This window comes from Kwoniella bestiolae, chromosome 1 (assembly GCF_000512585.2).
Source record: "Kwoniella bestiolae CBS 10118 chromosome 1, complete sequence".
NCBI classification, from domain to species: domain Eukaryota; kingdom Fungi; phylum Basidiomycota; class Tremellomycetes; order Tremellales; family Cryptococcaceae; genus Kwoniella; species Kwoniella bestiolae.
In genome coordinates, this window is record NC_089241.1 from 8,029,969 (window position 1) to 8,052,328 (window position 22,360).

The following is a 22,360-nucleotide window of genomic DNA, read 5'->3' on the forward strand; positions in this document are numbered from 1 at the left end:
ACGAGTATAAATAGATACATGAAGCTTAACCTTTATCTCCATGCCCGACCTCTCAATCAAACCTCCCTCAAAAGCATGACAAACACACGGTCCCGGCGGTTCCGACCCAACCATCAAACCAGATCCAGATCTAGGTTAGGTCCGACGGGCAAACGGCCATCCTACCATCAATCAATCAATCAATCAATCGAATCTATAAATACTGTTGAGATTCGACGTTCGGGCGAAACAGAAACACGTCTACCGAGATATCACAGTACCTACCAGTTGAAGATAAGGGAATCGTCGTAATACCACCTTTTCCTGGAGTCTGAAGGGCTTTGAACGGTGCCTTGAAGAAGGAGATACTCTACCGACCCTTTCTGTACAATGTCATGTCCTTGTTCAGCTTTGTTCATACTCACCATCAGACGGCCAACGGTCAACAGCCGACGTCGAGCGACTCAAGATCGATCATTGTCCTTTGGCTGTTTTCAATGGAAGTAAAGGAATCAAAGGATCCTTGCAGCTTCGGAGACAATATCGTTGATATCAGATCATACTGTACCTGTGTGAACGAATGAATCATCAACATCAACAACGACCTATATTTATACGAGATAAGGCACATCGATCAAATCCAAGTGACCTGAGTCAGGGATCAAAGGTCCCTTCCTCGCTATAGTGTTTGAACTTTGCTTTTCGCTTACCAAGACCAAATTTAACTTTCTCTTGCACATCAAATTTACCTAAGCGAGGGTATATATGTTACGCATTTACGTGAACAGATAACTTATGCATGAGATGGGTCAATCCACTTCTACTTTTACAATCATATCCTGTAGCTAGCAAATTGAGAAATCTCCCGTAGCACCCTCATAAACCATCTACCGTGCAACCACACTCCGCACTCCTCACGCCTGAATACCGAAATTGACACCTTGAGCCAAAGGCATCTTACTCGAGTAATTGACAGTTGCAGCCGACCACCTAACGTATTGTTTCCAAGCATCTCCACCGGATTCTCTTCCCCATCCCTGCGTACGTACGAGTGTTAGTCAGCCGGAAGCAATCACGAAGATTCCGTTCCAATCCACAATCCAAGGAATCAACTCACAGTCGACTTGTTACCTCCGAACCCGGCTCCAATCTCTGCGCCCGAGGTGCCTACGTTGACCTACCCGATTAAATGAGGTGAATCAGCAAACTCAGCACGGTTCGTGGCATTATGAAGATTGATGACACAACAACGACATCGGATATGTAAACTCACATTGACAATCCCACAATCACTTCCATCGGGACCTAACCATTTACCCATCGACTGGACTGATGAGGTGAACAATGAGCTGGATAGACCCTGAGGGACGGAGTTGTTGATTCTGCATCACGAGACGGGAGAGTAGAAAGTCAGTATATGACAACAACCCACCGCTGAAATTTGCCAGAGATGTCGCCCTACAAGGACAGGAATGCGTGAAAAGGTGAAACCCACTCAATAGCCTCTTCAATACTCTCAAATTCCCTAACATACAAAATCGGCGCAAACGTCTCTTCGTTCCAACACGGATCATCCCTCGAAGGCCGCACAACCACCGGCCAAACCCAATTCCCCTTATCTTCCACCCCAAATTCACCTCCTTCTATCCTACCTGATCTCAACGTCAGAATCTCACCACCTCGCTCAGTTATACCCGCGAGAGTATTCTCGTACTTCTCCACAGCGGCTAGATTGTGCAATGGACCAATCAGGGTGGACGGTTCGAGTGGGTCTCCGACGAGGAGTTGGTTCGTAGGATGGGTGGAGTCGTATATCTTGAGAAGACGGGAGAGGAAGTCGGAGGAAATGGATTTGTGCAGTAAAAGTCGTCGGGTCGAGGTGCATCGTTGGCCTCTGAATAAATGATCAGGTTAGTACTTGATGATAAGCCATGCTTTGGATCTGAATCTGGATGTGAGAGATTGACATACGCTGTACCAACAGCAGCGAAAAGTACACCTTGCAATGCAAGACCGAGATCGGCGTCTTCATCTACTATGACAGCTGAGTTGGGTCTGCTCGATTAGCATGTCACGTATAAACAAGCGTTTTGTCAGTCCATTGGACTCACCATTATTACCACCAAGTTCAAGAATGGTCTACAAGCGTATATTAGCTAGATTGGTCGTCGATTTCGAACCACAAAGCTTACTTTTCCAAATCTGTCCTGCACGGCTTTACCAACCTCCTTTCCTACTTTCTCACTCCCCGTAAAACTGACTGTCAATTATAAAAGCGCACACTCAGCCCCGTCCGCCTGGAAGAGATCATACCAGCAGTGGGATGTTTCACTCACTTAGCGGAATATCCTCACTTCCCACAACAGTCTTCCCCACATCCACCCCACCACAAACCAACGCAGCAGCAGCGGCAGGCACACCGTTCCTCTCCAAAACAGGTTGGATGAGTTTGGTCACAGCTATAGAAGCGAGTGGGGTCGATGGGGCAGGCTTCCAGATAGTGGAATTACCAGTGACGAGTGCGATGGTCATGTTCCATCCGTAGACTGCTACGGGGAAATTGAATGCTGAGAGGATACCGACCACGCCGAGGGGGTTTGGATCTGGGAGGTGTGCAGACAATCATTAATCAGTAAAGTAAAGTCGTTCAATGCGGTCGGTCAGGCTATAGCTATGACATTCTATCTCCGTTTACTCTTATGGCAGTGTCTTGGTTCAATTTCCGTACCCCACTCTGACAACTGTCGAATGATATCAACGCTGAGACATCACCACTCACTCTCATATATCACATGTTCAGGCCTCTCAGAAGGAAGCACATTCCCTTTCATCGACCTCGATAATCCAGTGGCATAGTCGCACTATATCAAGCCATTTAGTATATTATGTTCCCGTTACGAAGGACTTGTTCAAATCTTGAGACGGAGTGACCCAACTCAACTCACAATATCAATAAACTCCACAACCTCACCCCTACCCTCACTCTTGATCTTCCCCATTTCCAGCGACACCAAATCCCCCAGCTCATCCACTTTCGATAACAACGCTTCTCTGATCTGTCGGACTATCTCTCCTCGTTTCGGAGCGGGCGTTCGTCGGATGAGCTTGGCCGCTTCGTGCGAGGCTTGGATGGCTGATTGGGTCTCTTCGATGGAGGCCTAATGAGGTTGGGATATCGCATTAGCGGTGTACCGAAGGTACGGGGCTCTGGACAGATCAGAAATGGACATGGATATGGATATGGGACTTGAAGCATAACCAACGATTCGAGGGATGGGTGGATCAATGGACGATTAAAATGCACACTCACCCCTCTAACCCTACCCAGCACTTCCCCCGTAGCTGGACATCGCGATACCAATTCCTCCCCTGACCCCTTCCACGAAGTGCCATCAAAGCATCCCGGGATCTGTTGGCTCGTATCGGTAGGTAAGTCAAGCGAAGATAAGATCCTAAATGCTCGAGTAGATAGGTATCGCGTTTGTGAGGTTCCTCTGAGGGGGAGGGGCAGAGAGGATCGGAAGATGGATTTAGGTAACATGGTATTAAGGGTTGTATGATCTGTCATGTCATCCAGTGGATAGTCAGACAAAAAGGTATATCACTTGGTACTTGGTTACTTACGAGGTGTATATCAGAAAATCAGCGTATCTGGATAGCCGCGATGATACTTGTTACTACGTGTTCTGTCTCTCCGTGTTCAGAAGAAGGAGATTGCTATGAGTGCTACTAATCTCATTGATTTACCGCTGTGATGGAGGTCCCCTCAAAGGATTAGTGCTGATACTCAGTAAGATATTGGAGATGTGGGTGATGGTGTTGCTGAAGCGTTGATCATGAATGCGTGATGAAGTGCTTCATATATAGTGAATTGATTGTCACTTGTCCTTTGTTGTTCGTTGAGTGAGCAGGTGAATGAGTGAGCGCGGTTAAATGCCATAACCGACTCTAACACACATGACGGGTCTGACCGAATGACTATCATCTTACAAGCGCTTATACCAATCCACACTGCTCGTAGCAATTCATGTCAGATGTCATAACGTCTGATACTACAACCTCGTGGTGCAACAGAGTAAGAAATACTAAGAATGATAAAAGAGCAACGAATCAGTAGACGCAACCGGCGATGTTCAAAATCATACATACAGCAGACTCGATGAAATGGTACTCGTACTCTGATGGCAGTTCATAGATGCATTTCTATCAAAGGTGAAAAATCGACTAGCGACTCATCATCTTTTATTCATCCACTCTACTTTGTACAACAAAGTAAAAAATACTACCAAAGGCATGACATAACATGGCATGACGAAGCATGAATTAAAGAACCCCACTATGTAAATAGATAAAAAAACCCTTTGTATGAAAATCGAAAAATAGATATGATCTATCTGATCAACAGATTGATCAAAGATGAACTGTCAAGTCCTCTCAGATTGTTCTTGTAACGCATCCCACTATCTAGTCAAGAAGCACAGCAACTGACGTGAGTGATTAGATGACATATACAAGTCGTTCGAAATGTTCTTTTCTTTCTTTCATTTCTCCCTAAATCACATCACCAAACTTAGAAAGAGATACCTTGGATCCCATGAGATCCAGGCAAGTTTGATCTCCTGGATCGACCGCCATGTCTGGCAGTCAACCTCTTCGTGGGGACATCCCTCTTCCTCTGCGAGACAGAGGTAGACCCAGTCGCACCGGCCTTGAATTGATCGTAGATGATGGTGGATTGCTGCTTGGAAGGCATGTTGGACCAAGAGCTCAAGATCGAATCGTAAGAGTCGGAAGAAACATCAACGTAGAATCCTTGGTGGTTCCATAATCCCCATCGACCCATATTGACGGTAGAGTGAGCCCAAGATAACCAGGACAAGTTGTTCTTGTTGGCTTGGTTAAGGATGTACGAAAGGGTTTCACCGTCAGCCATGAATTCACCGAGCATACTGGGTATACCGTAGCCGGTCCACATGTCGACGTAAGCCTGGACGGACTGAGCGTATTGGTTGACGTTGGAACTGTAGTCGGATCCCATCATGAGGTACTCGTGGAATGAGTAGATGACGTTGGTCCAGCCGTATTGACTTGGGTCGGTGGAGATGGACTCGTGCTAGAAAGCGAAGATTAGATCAGCTCAAGCGCTCTTCATGTTATACAGCCGAAGACACTCACAATGATAATTCTGTTGGCATCGACAGATCGCACGGCAGTGTACAAGTCCTGTTGGAGGTTGTTACCATACGATCCGGTAGGCTCGTTGATAACGTCGAAAGCAGCAATGATGGATTCACCGAGGTAGTGTTGAGCGACCTTCTTCCAGATCTCACCGACGGCAGCTCGTTGACTGGCACCTTCGCTGGTGTTCTCGGAGATAGCAGAGTAGGAAGCCTGTTGACCAGCCCAGATGTGGAAATCGAGGATGACATAGATACCTCTAGCTTTAGCTTGAGCAACGGCCCAATCAAGGTGAGTGAAAGCATCATCTCTCCAGTTACCGCTGGCATCGTACAAGTTTCTAAATCCGAAGGGGAGTCTGACAACGTTGAAACCGATGTTGGCAAAGTTGTTGAAGTCATCTTCAGTCAACCAGTTGTTGATCCATGCTTCCCACAAGGTGTTGGCTTTGTCGGTACCGAATCGAGATTCAAGGGTGTTGAGAGGGAATCGATCGGGGTTCATGGAATCGGTGATACCGCACATCCAATCTTCCCATACCAACCAACCACCAATGTTGGTACCCCGGAGCACAACTTCGTTTCCGTCGCTGTCGACAATCTTAGATCCGCTCGTCTGGAGATAACCAGATGAGACAGATCCACTGGAAACGGAGGTGCTAGCGGACGAGGTAGCAGAGGCGGTGGCAGAGGCAGTGTTGTTGGGAGCAGAAGACCAGTAGGAGGCGGAGGCGGTAACTGAGGCAGTGGCAGTGACAGAAGCGGTCATCCAGGTGGAAGAAGCAGTGGCGTTGGCAGTGACGGACGCGTTGGCGGTTGGCGAACCAGCCCAAAGACCGCCACCGATCATAGTGGTAGCGGTAGCAGTGACGGTGACTGTGGAAGGATGGCACTGTTAGCACTGATTCACAAAACAGAATAGGAGATTGTCCACCCACCACTTTCGCAATCCTCGTCATCCGAACCATCTTCAACCTCCTCGACCTCAGTGAATGTCCACTGTTGGTTGGTATTTCCAGAGAAACATTGCCAGAGTTGAATAAGAGTACCATCATCGGATTTACCATCGGTGATATCCATACAGAACCAATCGTTCCATTTGATGTTATTTCCACTGACGGCATACTGCTGGTTGGTGTTGTAAGAGAAACAGTCCCAAATCTGAGGCTTGTTCCCGTTCCACCACCCTCCATCGGGGATATCGATACATTTGTTGGTAGCTGTATTCTGGAGGTGAGAACCGGTCCATTTCCAGGTGGTGTCGTCCTCGTCACAATCCTTCAGTACTACCTTCGCACCATTCCAGTTTCCTTGCACTGACAGACATTTGTTGGGGAAGGAGTTGGAGGATACTTGGTAGGTCACGTCATTGTCTGGAGCGGCGGAGACGAGGGAAGGTAATAAGGAGAGCAGGGAGAAGAGGGTGAAAGCGTAGGCTATTGAGGAGGTCATGATGCTTGATTGTTCCAGGTAAGTGATTTGGTTTTTAGGAGGTATTTGATGGAATAGAGTACCAGACTCTATGTTGAAACCGTAAAGGTAAAGAAAAGAACGTGGGGTCGTGTTCGAAAGACTGCAAGTTCGTTATTATCGTAAGTACGTGATTGAGCGTTGAAGTGGCAAGTAAATGGTATGCAGGATAAGAGGTTTGAGATACGAAATAATGACGAGGGGAAGAGGATGTATGATGTGAAGAAGAATGAGATGGGAGTAGATGAGATGTAAGGTAAGGAGAAGGAAGAAGGAAGGAAACCAAAAGAAGATGAAAGGGGGAAAGAGTGACAGGTGATCTTATATATATGTTTACACTCCCAATCTAATTAACGTTTATACTCACAACCAGACTCAAAGGACCCGAAATATCAACCAGAAGAAGAGCGATCAATGCGTCTTCTAGTAATTCTAGTATCCCTTTGGCGTCAGAGCAGAGTGTAAAGAAGGAAGGGCTTTATTGTTTGTTTGTAGGGTTAAGTGGGTCTGTGCGTTGATCTGTGTGTGTTGTGTGTTTGATGATGGTGGATGATCACTCAACGTAGTGATATAGAGTCGAGCTGAGAGAGGATGTATAAGAGGTGATCGGAAAGAGAGGATTGGAGTGTATAAAAAAGGAAAGAGAGATGATGAGAAGAATATAGAGAAGGGAGAAAAGATGTATTTATTCCATCACCCAATCTACTTGCACCACCCACTACCACCATCAACGTGATTTACTTTGCTTTTTACTGTGCATCTCGTATGGTTGGTATTCCCATCCCAACCTGACGCCTCAGTACATCAGGGGCGTTCACCTTGTCTCTTCTTGCTCGGCCTTTAGACTTGGCCCATCATGATAGATGTGATATGTTTACGCGTTAGTACAAAGGGTGTGTCGTCACGTCAAGCCTCGAAATGCACGTCGGTTGATGGAATGTCACAAAAAAGAAATCAAAGTCAATTGATTTTCAGGGTTTCGCACGGGTTCAATCGTTTTACGGACTGCTCTTGCTCTCTTCCCATGCCATGAGTTATTCCGAGAGGTCAGTTCACCCAAAATAGACCCTGAAAGTCAAGACAAGAACTCAAAATGGGACGTGAATTGTTTTTTGTTTGGATTTGCCTGCGGGTGAAAATCAGGTGTTATGTGAGGACAGTCACTGCGATGCATCTGCTTGCTCCATCAGTGATCTGGCCTAGAATCTGCTCACTCAGCACATGCCTTTCCGTTGATCGACTCTCAAGGTTTCCAAAGCCAAGACTAGGCGACGTGGAATCACGGATGATCGACAAAAAGAGGACGCGATCAGATGAAACACGAAGAGAACAATCGCGTTTTGAATTGTCTCGACTTTACCATTTGTTTTCGCTATTGTCTTTCCAACTGGAATACAATCTGATTAATCATCAGATCATGATTATGATCATGTAGGAGTCTTTGGAATTTGACTGATGACAAAACAAGGAATCCGAAACTTTGAGGGGAGAAAGAAGCTTTCCCCGAACAGGTCAAAACCGATCTATCACCCACAATCCAGTAACTTATACATCACCACCCTGTTTCAGACATGATACTGTATCAAGCAAGGACAACTGGAATCACTGCGAAATAGCATGAGTATGGTATCTCCTTGGTCATCACTGTCATACTCATGTCACTGGCTATGATTGTCACTCCACAACACGGAAAGAGGTCGATGCTCAAAGGCACCTTGTATACTCGGACCCTTTCCACTTGTACTAGTACCTCGTGCTTTGATCGCTTGACAACGGAGGACCAAGGGAGTAGAAGTTGATTCAACATACATATACACACACAACTAACACAGACTTGCACACTGACGGACATGCATCATCTCATAGGTTTGCTCACTATGAATACATGTATTAGTCATTCCCCCACATTCTTATCGTACAGATAGATACACCTCGAACTGATCATCCTCAATCGTAACATACCTTATACCATTAACCCACTAATACCAGAAACAGTATACCCATCCTTATCCATCCTTTCAACCTAGTAGCTCGATTCGATTCCATCTCGAGCCAAAAAACACCGCTTTCGTCACTTGCACTTCACTCCTCACTATACCGAGTCAACCTACCCTCCTTTAAGGGGAACGAGGTGAATTGCTCATCTTCACTTTAATCTTCTCAATTCTCACTCTGATCGTCTCTCGATATCGCCTAGAACCGATATATACCACATACTGGACTATATCAAAGCTCATCTAGAGAGAGGTGGGGTGAAACGTCGTACCTGTTAGCAAGTACCTAGTAAGTGAGCATTGACCCATCGCTACCTACTTTACATGGAAGAAGAGGGGACCATCCAATCACCTGCTTGCGTTGCTCTTGGTCATCCTTTCTTTTCTCATCCTCATCGATCAATCAAATTGTATCTTTCCATATCGACTCATCTCATCATCATCCTCATCTTTCTTCTCCTTCATCACCATCACCATCATCTAAAATTAACCTATATCGATCCTACCTACAAGCGCAGGTCGCTTTATTCGGCTTGACAACCACCTCTATCTATACCTTGACAACCCATAGACAGACCAGCTGAGCTTGGACTATTCACTTTCGTCAGAACAACCCATCAATCATTGACTCCTTGTCGAAGATATCATACTTCATCAAAACATCGGATCCTTAACGAAGATATCAGAGACAGATTAACGGAACACTTCCAGGATAGGGAAGGTATATTGGCAGAAGGTCAAGCAAGATGCCAGATCCGTTCGGTTCATTCTCGTGGATTTGTGAGTTGACCTCCCGATACTACTGCACGCGAACCAATCGTCCACTCGTAAATCATGGGACGTAGGCCAGGACTGATCGATGATTTTGCTCCCACAGGCTCCCACACAGTCTTACCTCAATGCAACCTCTTCTTCTCGCAAATATGGAACGCCGACCAACAATCCTTGACTACCCTCTTCCCCGACTCTTCAGATTTCTTCACCAACTATAACGTCGTGAGTGCCTCGTCATAAACACCAATCACAATGACAAAGTGAGCTGATCAACCCATACCAATGCTATGCTATGGTAGACCGGCGAAAGTGTAAGAGAAGATCCAGTGGTGGAAGTTGCCCGATCCGATGCTGGAGTGGGAGTTGGGAGCGACTGCCAGATTGCGAGGGTTGGTCATAGGGGATCGCCGGGGGATATAGGTGGGTCATTTCACCAAACACAGCGTAATCAGCTAGCAAGGTTCCACTCGCTGATTTTCGAATTTCTTTCTTCCCGGACACAGCCCTCATAGTCCTCTCAACACTCTCATTCATTCTCGCCATCTCCCTGTCCATCCACGCCTCCAAACGCAAAGCTGCAGTCGGTCGTATCGAGCTCCGCTTCTTCCTCTTCATGTATGGTCTCCACTCGGCTCTGCAGATCATAACCATGTCCTCATTATTACAGCAAGGTTCTACGGCGTTGTCGATACTCAGTAGTATCCATGTGGCAGTCATCGTCAGTATGTTTTGGGTTTTGTTGGGGAACGCTATTATCGCTACTCAGGTTGTTGAGTGAGTTCAATCCTCCCTTCCCCTCACTAAGGTCTCAAGAGTCTGACTTGTGTGTCACGGTGACGCAGAGACGGTACAGCAGCAGCCATAGCACCTTTATCGATCCTCGCTATACTCTTCTTCATACCTACTATCTACATCTCGCTGGACACTTCACTGGGTTGGACAAACGTATTTGAAATTTCAGGAGATGATATAACGTATCTTAAGAATATCGCTTTATTCATTTTATCGTTATTATGGCCTGCCATGTGAGTGTGGTGTTCCCCGAGACAAGCTCTTCCGACATCACTGAAATCGTGACTGACCTCTTGTCGTCTCAACGTACAGTGCTGTAGTGAATTATACAGTACTCATGCTGTATATCACACTGAATACCCTACGGGAGACCAAACCGGCTAGTAAGTCCTACGACCGCGAAACCCATTTCTCTTTACAAGATGGCTTATAATTGATTGACTGTTTGCGTCATGAATTACAGTGTTATACCTCGGCGCATTCGTCCTATTCGCAATTGCCCAAGTCATCTTTTTCCTGGTTTCCCAACCATTATGCGATGTAAGTCTTACTCCATCCTCTCCGCCCTCAAGACAGCTGGCTCCCCTCTAGACAGACGTGGAGTTCATGGAGTTGATCTCCTCGCACACTTAGTCGTCAAATGGTAAAGTCAATAGCGCCTTTCTATCGACCCTGCTAGAAGCGGGGGCAGTGGGACTTATATACCTGGCTTGGAAGAGTATAACGGAGGATGATTGGGGGGAAGAAGCTTATGGGGCTTATTACTGAGAAATGTAGAACGTTAAGGGTGGTTTGAGGGGATTCACGAATAAGCGTAGAAGAGGGGCTGGGAAGAAGATGAAAATTGATCTGATTTGAGGTTTGGGATTTTGTGAATAGTGTTTGTTCCGTTCGGTTTGGTTTTTGGATCGTTTACAGAGAGATGGTTAGGTGTGACCCCTACCATCCAGTATTTGTGTCTTACCATACTCTTATACATACATAGACTGTTTTTTGGATATTCTTCTTCTTCGTCATACGTGTTAAGGTAACTTGGAATACAAATTAATCCTACTTGTAAATATACAGTGTTTCTCTGCCATTTCGTCTCATCAACATGAACCTTGATGAACCATTACGACATCATAAATCAGGTTGCATCCAAGCTAGACATCGCAGTATATACAGTACAGTAATACATTTTCCGTTTTCCGTTCTTCGTCAAACTATCCACCACCATGTACGCTCTGCCCACTTAACGACACAGTCCTTTTCAGTACCTGTTCGACATTCGGTAGATCCCTTGTACTCTTGCGTTTCAACCCATCATCTGTCTTATGAGTACTTGATTTTCCTTCCGCGATCTTTGCCTTTGGAGTAGATCGACTTCTCTCCAGATCCAATCCCGATCCTCCTTGTTCTGTCGCAGCATTAACCTCGTCCTTCCTTTCTATCATACTTTGATGAGTATGGTCGACCACAGCGGACTCCTCATCTTTCCCACCCTCCACTCTCTCCTCATCAGCCTGTCTTGCCGTAATTCCATATCTCCTATTAGCGTTCTCTCGCCACTTATCGCCGTACTTGTATAGCAGGTATAACGCTAGGGCTGCGATCCACTGGTCACACGTACGAACGGATCAGCAAGGCAGAACGGCACGTTCAGCTGCGTTCACTCACAGTCAAAATCGTACATATCGTCATGGTCAGACCCCATCCTATGGCATTGGCGATGGGTAAGATGCATGCCGAAGCTCCCGCTGCGAATATATATCGGATGCCTATTTCACATTGAAAACAGTATCAGTGAGATTGATCTGGAGCAAAGCATCAAGTCGAGCGTGGCATCGCTCTGGAGTACATCGCAAGGGGCAATTACGGTGGGATGGATATAGCCACTCACAGTTATTCACTGCTATAACCTCAGCACTTCGGGTTTGCATAGCATCTACGAGGCTGGAATGGGATCAGCGACGCGACGGTGAGACGTGGTGATAATTCAGAAGAAACTCACTAAGTGTTGAGAGGTGCAAAACCAAACATCAAGGCAATCCCATTCAGAAAAACCATCACAAGCGGAGCGGCAATCCCCCCAGCCCTACTCATACAACACATTAGTGCCCATTCCGCATATGTACACTAAACACTAGGCAATACAGTCGAAAGAGACTCACCCATATTGCAATAACCAACCATAAGCCAAATTCGACAGCGGCATAATCACGCCTATACCCAGCAGGGCAGATCTTAACCTATCTTCTGGTCGCCGATAGCCCCTTTTCGCAATGTACTTGATCACCGTCTTATCGGCCCATGCTATTTATAATTTGTCAGTCTGATTTTGATTAGGATCAGGATCAGGTTTAGGGAACACACTACACTTACGTCCTATGATCTTTGAGCCTAGGATGTTACCAGCCCCATTGGCTAGGTACAGGCATCCCGAGATTGCCAGGTTGTTTATGTGATATCTTTCTTTCTGCGGAGGTACACAAATCTCAGTAATCATGTCTGCGGTGTATAGATAACACATGTTCGCTGGGGTGACGGACTACAACTCACAAAAACAGACGAAAGAGGTACCAAGACGCAATACGTGTCGATCATCCCGCAACTCGATATGAAGCACTGTCATCGGAGCACGAATAGTTAGCCATATTTCTGGTTGGCTCCGGTGGTACTGCAGGACCATACCACACAGTACGAGGATTCTAAAAGAGAGGATAAGGAGACGACCACCCACAGCAACAAGTATGTTAGGCCACCTAAGCAAACCCAACGAACTAAGGGGATTACAGATGTACCAAACGAATTTCTTGCCCTTCTCCCTCTTCAGCGTTTCATGGGGTAATGGCGGATGAGACGTCTCAGGCAAGAAGAAGAATACTAGGAAGATGGATAATGCGCCACAACCTGCTAAGAAGTATTGGCATGATCGCCAGCCTGCTGGGGTGTATTCGGTGAATATGCCTGCTATGGCTGGGGAGAGTGCTGGGCCGAGGAGGGTCCTGTGGGATGAGAGAGGTCAAATCAACTCTGTCGCCTTGATGTGGGGTTTGATGGAGGAGATGAGAAGAACACTCACACCATGTAAAACAATGACATCCCTGTACTTCGCTCTGTAGGTCTGTAGATATCACCTATACTCCCCGCTCCGACCGAGAGGAAACATGAACTCCCTGCGATACATCCAATTCAATTCAATCAGCATAATATTTCATCTATCCCAGATAGAAGTACATTGCGGTGATGATGGTAGAGCAGAAGCAACCCACCAATCCCCTGAACGATCCTCGCCCCCGTCAACCCACCCACATTCCCACTAAGCGCAACCCCAATACTAGCCACCACCATAATAGGCATCGAAGCGAGGTAAATTGGTCTTCTTCCGTAGAACCCCGCATAGGGGGACCAGAAGACCGGCGCGATTCCTATGACCAGGATGAATATCGCTACGGTGTAGTTGATTACTTCTGGGGATGAGTGGAGTTGGTCTGACATCTGCGGGATGGAGGGGAGGAAGATGGAGGATGTCATTGCTTAAGGATCGGTATATTAGCGGATGTATCTCTGTGGATATGTAGTGGTGTGTACTCGTACACTCGTCATTTATGATCAAGATCATTGATGATGATCCGAGTCTCATATACCGCTGCAGGTGCATGAGTGAGATGGAGTGATTTGAGGTAGAAAACCAACTCACGAGCAATAATAGCTGAGTAACTAACAATACCCAATATCCTCCTTTTCTGCGACTTCGTGAACCTATCGTATATATCTCTAGGCCTACCATCTATCATCTCCATTTTCATCTCCTTTTCCCGTGCCTCTATGACTTGCTTCTCGTTTTCATTACGAGACGAGTCCATATCCACTTGAGAGGTGGTTTCAATTTTGGTAGGATCAGGTTGAACGTGGATTGAATAAGTGAATGAAGGTGGTCCGGAAGGTCCAGCCTCGACAGGCATCTTTATACCGGTTCCATAATCCCTAGGTTGGATATCCGGCAGACCCTTCTCATCTCTCGTGGACTCCTTGTCGCCCATTGTGGGCTCGCCCGGATCCTCTCGAAGTGTCGAACTGGTACTCAAACTTCTATCCGATGAGATCGGTCTATCTGTTCTATCCGTTCTAGGTCTATCTACAGACATACCTCCTTCCTATATCCCAAGAACCATTGATCACTGTTCACAAGAGTCTCTATTTGGTATACAAAATGGATATTCAGAAGAGAGAAAGGCAAAAGAACGATCCCATCTCATATACCTGCTATGAAGTAGAGGGCCATCGCATATGACCGAAAAATCAGGAAGGAAGCGAGTGAAGATCGAACAATCGGTCAAATCCGATATGCACCTCTCAACCCATACGCCCAAAAATAGACTCACTCGGCTGGCTCTGGTCTCTCTTCTCACTAGATGACTTCACGCGAGCAAGGATTGAGTCGCCGAACGGAATCTGGAATCACAGCCAAAAGATCTGGAATTGCTCGTCAACTTAGCAGCGCTTACAAGCAACTCTCGTAAGGGTGATTGCAGATGCAGTGGACAACGCAATCCAACACATCCATTCATTCATTCATTCGTTCAAGTCATTTTCAACCTAATTCACAACCAGCAGAACAGCATACAAAAGAACCATTTCCCATTCCAATACCCATACAGATCCAGCTGCATCTCCAGTTTCCCTTCTTTTGAGCGTTGTTACATTCGGAACACCTTGGTATTAGCATATGAAGCTACACTTTAACCCAACTACATTCCGATCCCCTTCTCCCTCTTTTCCCCTTATGAGAAGATTCCACAGTCAATCTAACAGTCTTGATCTCGTATCCTCGGAATGAAATTCTGAGTTCAGACGAATTGTCATCCTTGGGTTTCTTCTTATCTTCGTCGTGATCTTCTTCCCCTTCTTTGTGTTGGTCCTCCGCGGCACAAGGTGAACATCCCCTCTTGGGTTGTTCTTTCTTAGCCGGAGCTGAGGGATGCAGTTTCAGAGTTTCAAGATGATCCTCCAAGATGTTTACCAATTCCGCTTTGACTACATTAAGACCGGTGCTGCAACAAGGTAGTTCCGCAAGTATCAGTAAACCTTCTTCCAAAATCAGTCATGCTCTCACGATCTAGCATCCCGCGCATCGACGAAGCGAAACACCGCACTCACATCTTCAATGCAGCTCTGGCATGTCCACCGAGATGCTCATACAATCTCAAGATGATCGTCTTATGCCCACCACCGTGATCAGAGGAGAAACCATCATCCTCTCCTCTCTTGATAGTTTCGAGCATCACGTTAGGCGCATTTTCGAGCTTGAAGGGACATTGTAATGCCAATGGCTCGAGGGCGATATCAATAGGTTCTTTGGAGTATCTCACTAATCATATGAAGGGGACATCAGATCAGCTTTGTAGCAAATTACCACATGAAGCACATGAAGATGGTTGCCTGAGCTTTTGGGTTTACTGGAGCACGAATGGGAGATTGCCGGCAGTGAGGATGATTACACTCACATCGCATAGGTGTATTGAAAGCATAAGCCACCTGAGCCACATCACTCTCCACAAAAGTCCCTTTATGAGGATAGATCGCGAAGGAGAATGAATGTGTTCCCATATCACAGTCTGCATCCGGTTGAGTAGGTGCTCGGAGGAGTGATAATCGTATAATATTGCCATGGGTAGCACTGTTTCAAGTACATCAGCAGCTAATTCACTTCGGAGATCTATGCAGCTCCTCACTATCCATATTTGCAGTCATTGAGGATCGCGACACCGTATCCATACTGAATATCTCTCATCAGCTGCAGTTATACGAAGAAATGAAATTGCTAGCTCACCTCGGATAGATCAGCGAATTTATGACTACACACTTCGAACCTATTCTATACATCAGCTATGATTCTTTTAGAAGATCGAGGAGATGCGTAGCTCACTTAGCAGCATCCCAAGTCGTATTCCTATGAGTTGGTCTAGCGACAGTACCGAATTGAGTATCGTAGGTCGCAAAGTCAGAATAGATGTCCAGGGGAAGCTCGACTATGGTGAACGAATATCAGCTTGTCGTCCATATGATCGAGATCTCAACTTCAATAGCTTACATTTCAGGAACTGATGCTTCTCTCGCCAGTCGCTGTCACATCATTCAGCCCATGTACTTCGCACGAAATCGAAAGAACCCTGCTCACATGACAGCATCAAATCTTAACATACTCCTCGCGTCAGCTTTCAACGAAGCCGCAATGGCGTCCATCGAGATCTGAGTACCCATCACATATGTCAGCACTGCACCATTGTGGACCAGTATACACACTCACATTGACTTCGACGCGGCTCTGACCGATTTGCAAACTCGCTCCGACAATCACTCGAAGTGGTCCTTCCTCCTTGATATGCACGGACTCGAATTTGAGATGAGTCTGTTTTTCAAGGTGGAATTCGTCAACATCCCTGTTTCGTCGATACGTCAGCTCGGATCAACTATAGGTATACGGAAGTGCGATCAAACTTGAAGAGCTTACCAAGCACTGTACGTAGGGTATTATGTACTGGTCAGCTTCGCCTCTCAACACCAAATACGGAGATTTGTATCACTCACTCCCAGTAATTCGGATGATCCTCCATTATCACCAAACCACCAGTCTGACCATGGGGTAAGAGCTCCTTCCTGTATACGATTGTCAGCTGGTTTCCTTTAGCACCACTTAGTGTCGTGACAACTTGCTCTAGGTCTCTGTCATATATGCTAGTGATTCTACCATTCTCAATCTTCATCGACAACTTGCTATTCGCCATGATGAAGAGGTCATCCTTCTCTTGAGTAACTATATATCCGGACAGACATGATCAGTCTTCCTATCGACATGTCATCCATCCGGAAGAGACTACTCACCTTGTACTTTCGGATTAGCATATAGCCCTCTAGGATGAGCCAACATCGAACCCTCATGAGCATCTTCATCGTTCTTAGTAGCTACCAACAAATAACCCGTCTGACCATCTTTGCTAATCTGAGCTGATCTGCTCTCAATCTGAGGATGAGAGTCAATGGGAATACTGATCACTTCCTGTCTTGGGTAATCTGGTATATTGTTCACGGCGAAGATCGGTCCAGCGATCTTAGTGGTTTCTTCAGCTGAGATAGGGAAGGAGGAGTGGTAGATGATTGAGTAAGCTTCGTTGAGTACTGCATGGATAGATGATTGAAGAGAAGCATATTTCTTTTCAGCGTCTTCGTAGATCTACGTGATGACATCGATGTGAGTATTAAACAATCGCGAGTGACGAAGTTCGGGCTGAAAACAGGAGGCCGGCAGATTAAAAAAAAGTATATCCACGTACCATAGCAATACCACTTCCAGGCAAGACATCATGGAACTGGCATAAGAGTAGGTCTTCCCAAGCGGCATCCAGGCGCTAATCCCAGTCCATGAGCTTCTTTACTCACAAATCGTGTAAAATACAGCTGACATACCTTTTTAGGGTATTCATAATCCGGATCAATCAGACTAGCAATCGTAGCTGCATACTCCGCTTCACGCATGAGTATCTCGCTCTTCCTGTTTCCCTTCTTGATCGACGCGTGAGAAGTGTATGTTCCTCTGTGGCCCAAAACATCCAATGTCAGCTCTTTTATAACTGCCTCAGGCTGTTAGCAACTGACCTGTGAAGTTCGAAATACAGCTCCCCTCGCCAATAGGGTAATTTCGTAGCGTTATCAGTCTCCTTTCTGACCGAATCATAAAACTCGTCGAAACTCCCTCCCATCTTGACTAGTGGTAATTGACCACCTGCATCGGACCGTTTGCCGATCGCCCGAGCTCTTCGAAGTCTCTCGAGCATGGGTGGAGTGGGTCCACCGCCTCCATCTCCATTACCGAACAGGAGAAGTGATTGGGCTAAAGATATTGAATTAGCATGATTTGGGTAGAGTTAAAGATTCGTACTCACCGCTCACTTCCAGGTTCTTGTGTCCTGTCATACCACGTCTAATGTCTCCGATGTCACATCTGGCAGATTGTCAGTGCGGTGAGGTGACAAGTCCACATGAAATGACGCGATACTTACTGACTGTTGTAGTTGTCCACAGGAGTCATATGAGTGAGGACCTGTGATCCGTCTAGACCGACCCAATTGAAGGTGGTATGAGGGAAGTTGTTGCTATGCGCGTAGCAATTCAGCGTCAGTTTGGCCGCTGTCGATATACTGCTAGCTCACATTGAGTTCCAAGACAATTTCTGAGTGAAGAAGTTGGGTGCACCAGCTTGTCTCGAAATCTGAGGCAACTGACTAGAATACCCGACTATACACAGATTAAGCAATGGGCAGGACCAACCAAATGGAAGGGGTATGGGAAGGAATCCTCACAAGTATCAGGCAAGACAAAAGTCTTCGCCCTAAACCCAAATCTACTTTGATAATACCTCTGACCATACAAGAATTGTCTGACCAAAGCTTCACCAGAAGGCATGTTCGTGTCCATCTCAACCCAGGTGGCGCCCAGAGGTTGGAACGATCCTTCAGACACTTTGCTCTTGATCCGTGCAAAGAGTGTGGGGTATAGCTCTTCCGTCCATTTGAATTGCTGTGCTTGGGTAGCTGAGAATCGATGTTCAGGATATCGGTCAATCAAGTCGCATTGGGTTGACCATGATCGAGCGGACTTCTGTTGGGTGACGGAGAAAGGCCAGAGCCAGGCTGTGTCGATGTGGCTGGGTGAACGAATATTGTAAGTAATAGTTTCTCCCAAAAGGGTGCGAAGTGAGGCATATAGCTGAATGAGGCTCACGACCGACGGAAGCAGGATAGGAGCGAGTGCAAGGTTGACACCTACAAGGAGAACATAGGTGATGTTCCCCAGAGCGAGAAGAGATCCACTCACCAATGTCCGACACCCCACAACGTTCCCTTCTGCTTCTCCGCGTCCTTACTGTCCTTCCCAACCTCCTTTTCCCATTCTTTCCCTAAAATCTCTTCCGCTAACTTCCTACATCTCCCCACGCTCTCCAAGCTGCCTCTCTTGAACGTATTCATAATCTCGTTCGCAACATACAATGAATGCTTGCTCAAGGGCGAATCGTCAGGAAGGGTATTATAGACTTGATGAATAGCGTTGAAATCCCACATCAACCTCCAAGCTTCCATATTGGGTACCACCAAATCAGCAGAATTTAACCTATAGTACCTATTAGGATCGGGTGGATCCATATCGTCAATCCCGAACATTCCATTACAGCTCGCCTCGATATAGAAATGAGCTACACCACTATCCCTCATATCTTGAGGAATGATGAATTCGACTCGGCGATCACCTTTGAAGCCCCCTGTCAATCCATGGATGGGGTTTCCCTCGACAGTGTAGATCAAGCCTTCGCCAGAAGGATCAAATTCGAATTGGATCCTTTCATATTCTTTGAACTCTGGGGGAATGTGCAGAGTGATGCGGAACCAGTGATTAGTCCATGATGGTCCGAATTCTTCCCCTTTATGGGCGATGCGGTAGTTCTGGCGCTTGGCTTCTTCGAATGATGGTTTGGATCTGTTGGGGGTGGACCATACTTCCAGCTTCACGTGCTTGGAGTCATCTAGTCGGTGAGCGAAGAGAAGAGACGAGAGATTATAGTCTGCATAGTGGCCTCCCTGCAATGGTGAGATGGTCAGCTACCCGGGGGGTTAGACAAAGGAATGCTGCGGATCTAGAGGGGTTGAGAAGGGTTACACAACTTACGATGAATTGATCTAGTCGACCATGAGTAGAGCCGAGGTGTTTGTATCCTGCATGATAAGGCGGAAATCAGTCAAGGGCGGAGCTTAGATCGGCGATCACCTGGTCAAGGGAGAGGGACGCGATGCTGAATCCACTCACTAGCTTGGTCTGTCCTTTGTGGATACTCTCCCTTCTTGTGAGAAGTAGTATCGTACGTGCTCATTGTGGTCATCTACAGCTCAAGCAGAGCAGGCTCTGTGGATCAATGAGGTGAGTTGTATCCTGTATGATGAGTGCGATGGGTGGAAGCCAAGATGAAGAATGGACGATGGGATGGGTGGTGAGATGGATGCGTTGTCAAGCACTAGTATCATGTTATCATCTGATCCACATTCACTCACACTGTACGGTGTATCTCATCGGTTTAGTGCGAACCGGGTCATCCAAGTGTGGAGTCAGGGTCAGAGTCACGTGGGAAAGATGCGGGGTAACGTTCATAGATGCAATGGGGTGGCGATGGCGAGTGACTACAGCAAACAGCATTTCGTATCTCGAATTTCGAAATGATCCATGTTGATTGCATTCATCGCTTCATCTCTTCACCCCTTGATTCTCTGGATTCACTCATCTGTATTTTCTTACGTCATACACCGGCCTGATGAGCCGTTGAGCAACCCATCCATACCATTCGCTTCTTCACATCTTTCCAAACTCAAAAGCCAAGGGGCAATGCCAAAACACCTACCGACTTTCAAGCATCTCCTCCACTCCTCCCAACAGCCTCAGAAGGCAGAACCAAAAGAAAAATCAGTCAACGACCTGCTCTCCTCTTCAAGGAGCTTGAGACCCAGGGATGTACCTCCTCACTTGAATGGAGCTAGTAGTAGCAATGAAAGGATATGGTCCCCCTCTCCTATTGCTTCTACGAGCGGGACGAGCGGTCTAGGAGGATTGGTGGATGTTGAACAAGGTGGCGTGCATCCGTGAGCTCCAGTTTTCTTAGGTCTGTGGGCTCCATTCGCTCTTTATGCCGTACGGATGCGCTTGTAGGACCCTCTCTGGATCGTATGGTGATTGGTTGTACTGATACTTGGGTATTGGGGTTTAGCGCCGAGATTCTTCGTCGATCCAACCTTGCTCATCGCCAAGCTTCCCGCGGAGTAGCAGGTCCCGCACCTCCCCCATCGTGGAGACCATCTGCTTCTTCCACCAACACTTCCATTTCTTCATCCTCCGATTCTTATCATTCGAAAGCTTTGGCTCAGCCAGTCAGCACGAAGCAGCTGATATCCTCCGCGGCATTACTGTCCAACTCCCCAACCACCCCGAAAAATACGCTAGTGGAGCATTGCTTGAAGACTGTACTAAGATACCTAGAAGATGACACCCCACTCTACTACTCAAGTCACGAAGAAGATGAAGCAACGGGCGAAATCGATCAAGAGGAAAATACATACACTTTAGGAGAGATCCTGCGGGAACAAATACCTTATTTATCCTTACACCTCAAGTCATCTCTTCTCCATACAGCTTCACTATTACCTTCGGACAGTCCATATAGGATATCAGACAAATCCCTCCTAGCCATACTGTCAGATCCTCCACCAGATCTCGACCCATCACTAGTCAATGGCCTTGACAAGATAGATATATCGTCAGACCAAAGTCGGGATCTGGAGAGTGATTGGGACGTTCCCGGAATAACAGAGCCTGTACTCTCGCACTTATCTCTAACCCTCCACCCATCGCCTCAGAGCCTGCTACCTCGCATACCGAATCTCACCTCGATAACTTCGTTGAATCTGGGCTACTGCACCCTGCCATCGGATCTAGATAGACTGGTATCAGCCCTCCCAGCCGGATTGAGGGAGTTGACTTTGGCAGGAGCAAGATTCGGAGGGAAGGGAGTCACTGAAGAAGGGATGAGAAGAGGTTTTGCATCGATGGGTAGGAAATTGATTGTGCTGAAGGTAGGTCCAACTTTCATATCAGATATCAAAGGAGAGATGTAAGCTGAAACACCTTGAGTAGATATTGGATCTGTCGTTCCTTCGTCTCCAACTTACATCCAAGCTATTGGAGGGACTGTTGATACCAGGAAATACAAAACTACCTTCATTGCGGATATTGGGACTTAGGGGTGTAACAAATGTTGATCAGGGAGATAGAGGGTATTCGAACGGAGCAGCAATGGATGGTGTACCCGAGTGTGCCTCGGGGGATAAAGTACAAAATGAGGATGTGGGGAGAGTGAAGAAAGAAGTTGTGGATCTGCTTCGGAATGGGGGAAGGGGTAAGTATATTGAAGTCATATGGTAGGGTAGGTATCTTGACGAAGTCCAATCGGAATAGATGGTAATATTGCATAACTGTATCCTCGATTGTGGTCTGTGTAGTATAGTAAAAATCTGGTATCATATGTCCAGCAGAATAATGCATACAACGTTGTTCTTTGTACATTACTTCACCTCTTCAAACAAATACACCTGCCCA

General features: G+C 46.6%; 6 protein-coding genes across 6 annotated transcripts; 2 read left to right on the forward strand and 4 right to left on the reverse strand.

Annotated features, from left to right (window-relative positions):
• Positions 1-893: 893 nt before the first annotated feature.
• Positions 894-3,520, reverse strand: I302_103007 (uncharacterized protein; the record flags this gene model as incomplete). Its single annotated transcript, XM_019188376.1, has 11 exons — positions 894-1,016; positions 1,097-1,156; positions 1,253-1,361; positions 1,475-1,873; positions 1,951-2,023; positions 2,091-2,118; positions 2,172-2,239; positions 2,316-2,582; positions 2,759-2,840; positions 2,925-3,137; positions 3,290-3,520. The coding sequence occupies 11 exons, from the start codon at positions 3,518-3,520 to the stop codon at positions 894-896; spliced, it is 1,653 nt and encodes a 550-aa protein (XP_019051254.1).
• Positions 3,521-4,549: 1,029 nt separating this feature from the next.
• Positions 4,550-6,608, reverse strand: I302_103008 (uncharacterized protein; the record flags this gene model as incomplete). The annotated part of the gene is made up of 3 exons (XM_019188377.1): positions 4,550-5,092; positions 5,155-6,032; positions 6,095-6,608. The coding sequence occupies 3 exons, from the start codon at positions 6,606-6,608 to the stop codon at positions 4,550-4,552; spliced, it is 1,935 nt and encodes a 644-aa protein (XP_019051255.1).
• A 2,758-nt stretch (positions 6,609-9,366) lies between these two features.
• I302_103009 (uncharacterized protein) lies at positions 9,367-10,954 on the forward strand (the record flags this gene model as incomplete). The annotated part of the gene is made up of 8 exons (XM_019188378.2): positions 9,367-9,400; positions 9,498-9,616; positions 9,694-9,814; positions 9,898-10,168; positions 10,237-10,419; positions 10,499-10,569; positions 10,650-10,726; positions 10,820-10,954. 8 exons carry the CDS (start codon positions 9,367-9,369, stop codon positions 10,952-10,954), a joined length of 1,011 nt encoding a protein of 336 aa, XP_019051256.2.
• A 437-nt stretch (positions 10,955-11,391) lies between these two features.
• Positions 11,392-14,211, reverse strand: I302_103010 (uncharacterized protein; the record flags this gene model as incomplete). Its single annotated transcript, XM_065869598.1, has 11 exons — positions 11,392-11,784; positions 11,846-11,946; positions 12,069-12,121; positions 12,180-12,263; positions 12,340-12,481; positions 12,551-12,644; positions 12,728-12,793; positions 12,909-13,173; positions 13,251-13,344; positions 13,441-13,704; positions 13,869-14,211. The coding sequence occupies 11 exons, from the start codon at positions 14,209-14,211 to the stop codon at positions 11,392-11,394; spliced, it is 1,899 nt and encodes a 632-aa protein (XP_065725670.1).
• A 692-nt stretch (positions 14,212-14,903) lies between these two features.
• I302_103011 (uncharacterized protein) lies at positions 14,904-20,090 on the reverse strand (the record flags this gene model as incomplete). Its single annotated transcript, XM_065869599.1, has 22 exons — positions 14,904-15,222; positions 15,329-15,539; positions 15,676-15,848; positions 15,904-15,947; positions 16,002-16,041; positions 16,098-16,200; positions 16,263-16,294; positions 16,350-16,420; positions 16,479-16,611; positions 16,760-16,828; positions 16,886-16,985; positions 17,054-17,402; positions 17,503-17,577; positions 17,636-17,762; positions 17,825-18,059; positions 18,112-18,170; positions 18,229-18,321; positions 18,379-18,463; positions 18,529-18,872; positions 19,043-19,800; positions 19,889-19,935; positions 20,027-20,090. 22 exons carry the CDS (start codon positions 20,088-20,090, stop codon positions 14,904-14,906), a joined length of 3,531 nt encoding a protein of 1,176 aa, XP_065725671.1.
• A 506-nt stretch (positions 20,091-20,596) lies between these two features.
• I302_103012 (uncharacterized protein) lies at positions 20,597-22,186 on the forward strand (the record flags this gene model as incomplete). Its single annotated transcript, XM_019188381.1, has 3 exons — positions 20,597-20,850; positions 20,976-21,837; positions 21,899-22,186. 3 exons carry the CDS (start codon positions 20,597-20,599, stop codon positions 22,184-22,186), a joined length of 1,404 nt encoding a protein of 467 aa, XP_019051259.1.
• Between the last annotated feature and the right edge of the window lie 174 nt (positions 22,187-22,360).